General features: G+C 46.0%; 1 protein-coding gene across 1 annotated transcript in view; it reads left to right on the top strand.

The window, feature by feature from the left end:
• The first annotated feature begins 422 nt into the window (after positions 1-422).
• Positions 423-7,644, top strand: part of CAMK1D (calcium/calmodulin dependent protein kinase ID) — a 239,154-nt gene continuing 231,932 nt past the window's right edge. The window contains exon 1 of the mRNA XM_062019992.1: positions 423-732. Within this exon, the coding sequence (XP_061875976.1) occupies positions 641-732 (92 nt within the window). The 5' untranslated portion in view covers positions 423-640. The remainder of the gene's footprint in view (positions 733-7,644) is intronic.

Below are 7,644 nucleotides of genomic sequence, written 5' to 3'. Positions count from 1 at the left end.
CTCCTCCTCCTCCTCCTCCTCCTCTTCCTCCTCCTCCTCCTCCTCCTCCTCCCATTGCCATAACAACCGCGCACAGCCCCTGCGCCCGCGGGGCCGCAACCGCTCCGCACCGCGCCCGGGAGGCTCAGCATCCCACGGGGCCCCTGCGGGTGGGGTTGGCGAGGGGGGGAAGAGAAACAGTGACCTCCCTCCAAAACAAAAAAGAAAGAAAGAAAGAAAAAGCCCCAAAGGGACTTTTTCTCCGGGCGGTTCTGTCAGGGAACCAAAGTGACCCCAAGCCCGGGGCTGCGCGCAGCTCTACGCGGGGCGCGGAAAGAGGGAGGGACGGGGCAGCCCCGTGAGTGACTCCGCGGAGAGGGGCGGAGGAGCGGAGCGGAGAGGAGGGAAAGGGCGGGGGGGGCAGAGAAAGTTGGGAGGAAATAGCCCAGGAAAAGTGGCACTCGCGGAGCCCGCCGGAGCGCGGAGGAAATAAAAGCGGCGGCGGGCAGGAAGTGTGAGGAGGAGGAGGAAGGGGAGAGGAAGAAAGAAAAAGAAGAAACAGCAGCAGCAGTTGCTGCTGCCGCGGCAGAAGAGAAAGCAAAAGCCGCCCGACCGTCTCGGTGCCCCTGTCCCGCCTTCCGCGGGGCTGCGCGGGGCGGCCATGGCCCGGGAGAACGGGGACGGCGGCGGCTCCTGGAAGAAGCAAGCGGAGGACATCAAGAAGATCTTCGAGTTCAAGGAGACGCTGGGGACGTAGGTGCCGGGGAGCGGCTGTGGGAAGGGGGGGATCTGTCCCTTCGCCGCGGGGATGCGCGGGTCGCCCGCGGGTGGGTGCGTGTGTCTGTGCCCGTGTCTGTCTGTCCGTGTGTCTATGTGTGTGTCTGTCTGTCCGTGTGTCTGTGCCATGTGTCTGTGCGCGGATTTTGGCGTGTGCACACATCGGTGCCGCTCAGCGCCCCGCTCATCCATCCGAGCAAGAAGTCGGGGCGATCTGGAAACGTGGAGAAAAATAGAACTGTCGGGAGCTGGGATAACACTCCCCAACACTCCTCCCGAAAAAGAGGAAAAAAAGGGGGGGAAAAAGAGTGCTATAAAATATTAATGGAAGGAGGAGAGGGGGAAAGGCTCGCTCTCGGTAGTGCAACTGTAAATAGATGCGGACTGACTTGCACACTCTCCCCTGGAGCCGTTCACTGCGTCTGTTCGCGGACAGACGAGCAGAAATAACCGGAGTGGATTGGATGTGTTTGAGCTACGACGCCGAACCGTTGTCGGGGCTTATTTCTGTTATTTATAGTGGCGGGGCATAAAGATTAGTAAAACGTTTGAGGTGGTGTGGGGTTTTTTTTTCTCAGAAGGCTGAGAATAAACATGCGCAGATGGTGCAAGGGAGCGGGGTGCAGGCTGCTGCTTTTTTTGGCTGAGCGGGGAGTTTTCTTTCTGTTAAATTGTCACTCACAGGATATTGTAGAGGTAAGAGAGTGCTGAAGAAAGGCAGCTGGATGTGTACAGAAGTTCAGTTGTAGTGGGAGTGCTCTTCCTTGCTGTGTCCCCCCTGCTTTAATTGCAACTTTCAGCATCGTTAATCCCAAGCGGTGCTTTTCATACTCCGCTTTTCATAGAGCTGAGCAAGTTTTGATTGGAATATTTCAGTTTCTTTTTGCTTCCAAGGGAGGGCTCTCTATAAACAGAGTATTTCTGGTTTCACAGGCTCCCTGATTCTCTATGAACACACTGCGAGTGAGAATCAGGTTGGGCATTTAACGTGGAGGTGCGCCACGCAACTCTGTTGTGATGAGCAGATAGCAGAGCCCTCAGAAAAACACTGACTGAGCAAATCCAATTAATGTCTGTCCAGGTCTTTGAAGAAGCCAAGTGCAGCGTAAGACTTAAGTGTTACCGTCTATCCTTGTCACCTTCATCAACTTTTTCCTGTCTGAATATCACAGCTGGGAGAGACAAGTCCCTACCTGTCACCTTAGGCCAGCCGTTCCCTTCCTAAGTGAAGGGGTGTTGGGGAGGAAAGTCTGAATGCAAAGAGATTCATTAGAGCAGCAGGACAGTTTGCTGTGGTTTCCATTCTACGACTCCCTGTCATCATCCAGGTTGTTGGGTGTGATGCTATCTGTGAGGGTTAATTTGTGCTGCTGAAATGCTCCAGACAATTAATGTTGTGGCTTTGATCCCTTTCTCACTGAAGTTAATGGGAGCAGGTGTAGGTCCCAAGGCAGGTGAAGATGGTCAGAGTTAATAGTTATGCATATTAACACAGCTGTTGCATATTAAATTCATTAAATATGGCCAATTAGTGTCTCAAACTATCAACCATTGTCTTAGCCTCACAGCTGGGTTAGCAAGTCCTTTCTGATGAGAACAGAAGTTATGAAGTTTTAAATGTGAAAAAAAACAGAGTTGTTTTCTTTTGCAGACATAGCTGTATTAATGATGAGTGTATGTGCATTTAACAGCCTACACATCAGCTGCCTCCTGGTTGTGCATTCCTTAGTTTCAGAGAGCAGGCTCGCAATTAGAAGATCTGAATCTGAGTTTTGGTTCTGTCCGTGGTCGCCCACCAGCACAGAACCTGCAGTTCCTACCAGTTCTGGTGTGACTTAGCAGGGTGGGAAACTTCTAAACAATTTAGGCCATCACTGTGCAAATCATTAAGTACTTGTTCCATTCCCACTGAAGGCAATGAAGGTCTGCTCACTGACTCCAGTAGCAGATATATAGGGTACAGGAGCCCAAATGATGGGACATGTTCTTAGTTACCAATAGGTAAATATTTAAAGAGGAATTTAGCAAAAGTCTAAATACCTTGAAAGCATCTGGACCCAAATGTTTTCCTCTGGCATTATTTAGGAGCAGGGATAAAATCTACTTGGATCCCTCCTGCGCTGTAATGCTGAACCATGTTGGACATCCACTATTTGATCCCACCATCTAGTAGATTTTTCTCTATCATGGATGGGCTTGGAGTGAAAAAACTTGGTGTGTCAGATGAGATGCACTTGCTCAGTGGAGTAGCAGTGTTTTGCATTTCTCTGCCACCTTTCCTTCCAGGATACCAAAGTACTAAAAGCCTTTTTAACAGAAAACCAGATCTTTTTCATGCAGCAAACTGCCTGTGGTAAAATTGGTTAGAGAAAGAAAAGCACTAAACCTCAAATTGGGGAAGAAAGTGAAAGAGGAAATTTAAAAACACATTTTATTCCAAGTGCATTGACTTGTGAATGTTAAATCTATGTGTACACTCTATTAATGATTTGTTCTCTGAAAGGAGCCTTTCATCTGAATAAAAGCTTTTCAGTGGGTCTTTAACATGGGAGAGTTGAAATTGCTGGAATTATTAAAAAGATCCTAACTGGGTTAATCATTATATCATTTGGGCTTCAAGGAACCTCTAATGAGTACCCAGATCTCTCTTCCAGAGCTGGAATTAATTATTTACATGTCCCTGTAAATCATGTCCAGCCACATTGATACTGAAATAGGCACCTTGAATGGGGTGTCACCTTCAGATGTATGAAAGTAGCCTTTTCCACCCATTGTTTCCTTTGGTGGCTGAGCACTGTGTTGTTTGCTGTGCTCAGTGCTATTGGGCAATAGTGTTTTCCTAGTTACCAGCAATGCAGTGGCTGGCTCAGATGGTACCTAAACCTGTATTTACCCTGTTCTGCAGTTGCAACAAGCTTGTGCAACCTTAGTTTGTGGCTGCAGTCTCTTGGGTAGCTGAGCATCAACAAAACATTCTGGTAATATTAATCAAGAAAATATATGATAAACACAATATAAATATATAAAATACATTTCACAGGTTATTATATAACAATATAATAATGACCTGTGCATGGAGCTCTGGTACAGGCTGCCCAGAATGGTTGTGGAGTGCTCTTCTCTGGAGGTTTCCAAATCCGTGTGAATGTGATACTGTGTGACCTGTTCTTGGTAAACCTGTTTTAGCAGGGGCTTAGAATGGGTAATCTCTGGACATCTCTCCCAGCCTCCATCATTCTGTGTGATTCTGTATTAAAATATATATATCTATATGACAATCTGGATCCATTCTTGAACTGCTTCAGTTTAGTGATGCTGGGCCATGTAGGTCTGCAGTAAAATGGCTGTGTGGGTGGCTCTTCTTGAAACTGGACCTATTCACTACTGAGCTGTTGAAAATGAAATGACAGATCCTGAAAATGTAGCTAGGAAGAAGTACACAAAGGTTAAACAAAATAAAATCATAGCAGCGAGTTGGATCCTCAGCTGATGCAGTTTAGAGTCCATTCCAAGTCAAGGCAGGTAGGCTTGAGGAAATAAGAGGATCTGACTAACTGCTTATCTGTTTGAATGTCCACAGTTTCACTTATTGTAGCTCCACTGAATTCACAGGCCTGCCTGGAGAGGGAGATTTCTGCCCCAGCCCTTGAGAGGAGTCAGGTTTCACAACAGCAGAAATCTGATAAGGAGATGAGTGATCACTGCAATACCACATTCTCTCCATATTTAACGGTTATTGTGTGTAAGACATTTTAAAACTCAGATTTTGACATTTCAAGAAGCAATAAAATACACCATATCATCCACCAGCCAAAGTGGAAAGCCTCCAATCATTTGATCTGCTTAAGTGGATCAGCTCTGCTTCTCTCAGGTGCCTGAGAAAATGAGGTCATTAGGCCTCATTGACATTAAAGTTATGATGAAGTTGTAATATTTAGAAAGGGTCAGGGTTTAGTAACTATGGAAATATTGGTGCTGTCCTTAAAAATGATGCAGTAGATTCCTTAAAGCTCCCTTAAAGCAACAGGGAGTTGCATGGATATAGCCATAACGTAGTAAGAGCCATGTGCAAAGATGAAGACACTTGTGATGTGTCCAGCACTGTCCTAAAATACAGCATAGAGAAAACTTGTAGGCAGTTCTGTTTTTTTCAAGGGCTCTACTATACTGTATCCTGTGTCTCTTTCATACTCTTACACCATTTGATGGGCTCCTGGTGCTCTTCATGACTCTTCTGCACAGCCACACGTGCTCGTTCATGCTGTGAAATGAAGCCACTTCACATCCTGCTCTCACATGTGTCTCCTTTCTCACACATGCACACACACATTGTCACAAACATGCTGTTTCCTCTGTTTTGACCTCTCATGTCCTTCATGGTCTCTTTTCTGGTGTGCAGTCTCACACTGGCATTCAGGAGTTGGTCCACCTCATGTTCTGTTCTTGGTTCCTCAGACCTTCATGAGAGACAAGGCTAATGGAGGTGACGTGCCTCAGGCCAGGCAGCGTTGGCTTCCAGCAGCAAGAAGATGCTGGTGGTAAGGACAGGTCCTGATGCATTTGAGTTGCTGTGTAGAGAGGAGGTGCTGGGAGATACCAGGAGGCTCCAGATCTGTTTGGCTTTGGTCAAAGACCTTCCCTTCTCATCAGCTGGGTGCCCAAGGCACTTGTGTTGGATTCAGCACAACAAATCATCGCTGTTTCGCTGTTTAACTTGAAGCATCATGGGAGTTACTCACTTACTTTTCCCCTCTAATTCTGTAAATTCTGAAGACTTAAAGAAACCTGTGGTAGTTCTGCTTCCCCTGGCTCCACACCCTGGAGCTTGTCTGAATGTCATGTTTCTGCTGACATTACCAGCCATTTCTGCATCTCTCCTACGACACCCCAGTGGCTCTGTTAGACCATTTCATCTTTTTCTCAGTTCACTATTTTCCTTTTTAAAAAATTACATTAAGGAAACATTTCATGTTGAAATATATCTTCAGGGAAGAAGATACAATGACCCAAAGGGCTGAAGCTAAGGCCCATGTTTTCAGGGAGAAGGTTGATGAACCAGTGGGGCAAACTATGAAGGCAAGTGGTTCCTACCTCCTCTAGGATGATTTGCTGGTGGAAATACTGTTGCCATCTGAAAGCTCTCAGGCTTTGTGCAGGAGTCACCAGGAAAGAGCCTCTTGTTGCTGTTTACAGAAGATGTTCTGTGGTCATTTCTGACCTCAATACCTGTAATTCTGGGAATCTAACCATCAAAAGCACGCAGTGTTAGGGCTAATTCGTGCTAAGAGGTGCATGGTACCTACAGTACCTCTCTAGCATCTGTGGGAGGAGGAGTGAAAGCTGAGATCCAGGTATTAATGTTTAACTTAATGCTGAGAAACAACTCAGGTGTTCTAGTTTGTGCAATCTGTATAAAGCAAGCAGAAAAATACTGTTAGGGCTCCTTTAAGGTGGCAGATTTGTTTTAAACTAAGTAGTCTCTTTTGCTATCTTGTGGCATAGTTTACTAACCAATATGTTCTTGGAGGCTTAAAAATATTGAGTCCATGCCATTTGCCATGTGAATTGCAGTATCCTGTGATGTAGATTGTTGGTCTCACTTGAACAGTTACATAAAATAACAGGTTTGAGCATTCAGCAGGAATTGAAATGGAGAAAAGAAAAGAGAAAAGCAAGATGGCCAGTGGGTTTAAAGCCTGATAGAGAGAGTTTGGGGAAAAGATCTGCAGCCATTGGTGAGGAGAGATTTTTGACAACTCTCCAGCGTGGTTCATGGGTGCATTTTGGGTAGTGCTTGTTTGGGACAGCGATGTAGCAGAAAGGTTAATTTTCTTTCATCATCTAAAACCGAGATTCCAAAACACTCAATAAGCAAAGGCTTTCAGGTAAATATATAATCTTGGAGACATCCAGTTTGCTATACTGTCAGCTAACATATGTGCTCACAATTCCTTCATGAGCCTTATTTTCTACTAGTTTTGATGCTTCTTTATGCCCTGCCTTGTCTCTTTTTCCATGGCATCTCTTTTTCCAGTACATCTTTGTACTGAGCCCTATTCTGCTGGAAGATACCTGCTCACCTGCATGCATGTGCAACCAAGAAATGTACTTTGCTGGCAAGGTGACAGGAAGATGTTGGGGTAGAGTATTTGGGCATTCCCCCCGCCCTCCAATTTTTTACACAGAGATTAGGAAAATGTGATCCCCTCTTAGGCCAAAACTGAGCCCACACCTGCTCCTTGTGTAGATCATGGTGTGTCAGGAGGTTGGGACATCCCTTTTTTCTGTTGTATCTAGCAACAGGACAAGGGGTAATGGCAGGAAGCTGGAACACAAAAAGTTCCACTTAAATATAAGAAAAAACTATTTCACTGTGAGGTGAGGGAGCCCTGGCACAGGCTGCCCAGAGGGGTTGTGGAGTCTCCTTCCTTGGAGGTCTTCAAGACCCACCTGGACACGTTCCTATGCAACCTGATCTAGGTGACCCTGCTTCTGCAGGGGGGTTGGACTAGATGATCTCTAAAGGTCCCTTCCAACCCCTACCACTCTGTGATTCTATGATCACAGAATTGTTTTGGTTGGAAAAGATCTTTTAAGGTGTGAGCTGAGGACAAAGCATACATAAGAGTAGTGGTATTTTTGTACCTCACAAACAAAACCCAGGGAGTCTGAAGACCTGGTGAGAAAGTAATGGATGGAACTGAACCCAACTCTTTGGAGACCTATAGTAATCCTTTAACCAAAAGTCTATTCTTCCCATTGCAGCCACAACACAGTGGGTGTGAGAGCCTTCTTCGCTGCCGCTCCCACCATCTGGAGCAGCCTGTCTGCTTCCTTCGCCCTCCATCTGCTTTCAGATAGGAGCTGAAAGATCTTTTTATGTATTTT

The sequence above is a fragment of the Colius striatus genome, chromosome 1, assembly GCF_028858725.1.
Source record: "Colius striatus isolate bColStr4 chromosome 1, bColStr4.1.hap1, whole genome shotgun sequence".
NCBI lineage: Eukaryota > Metazoa > Chordata > Aves > Coliiformes > Coliidae > Colius > Colius striatus.
This window is presented reverse-complemented; position numbering and strand designations above follow the sequence as displayed.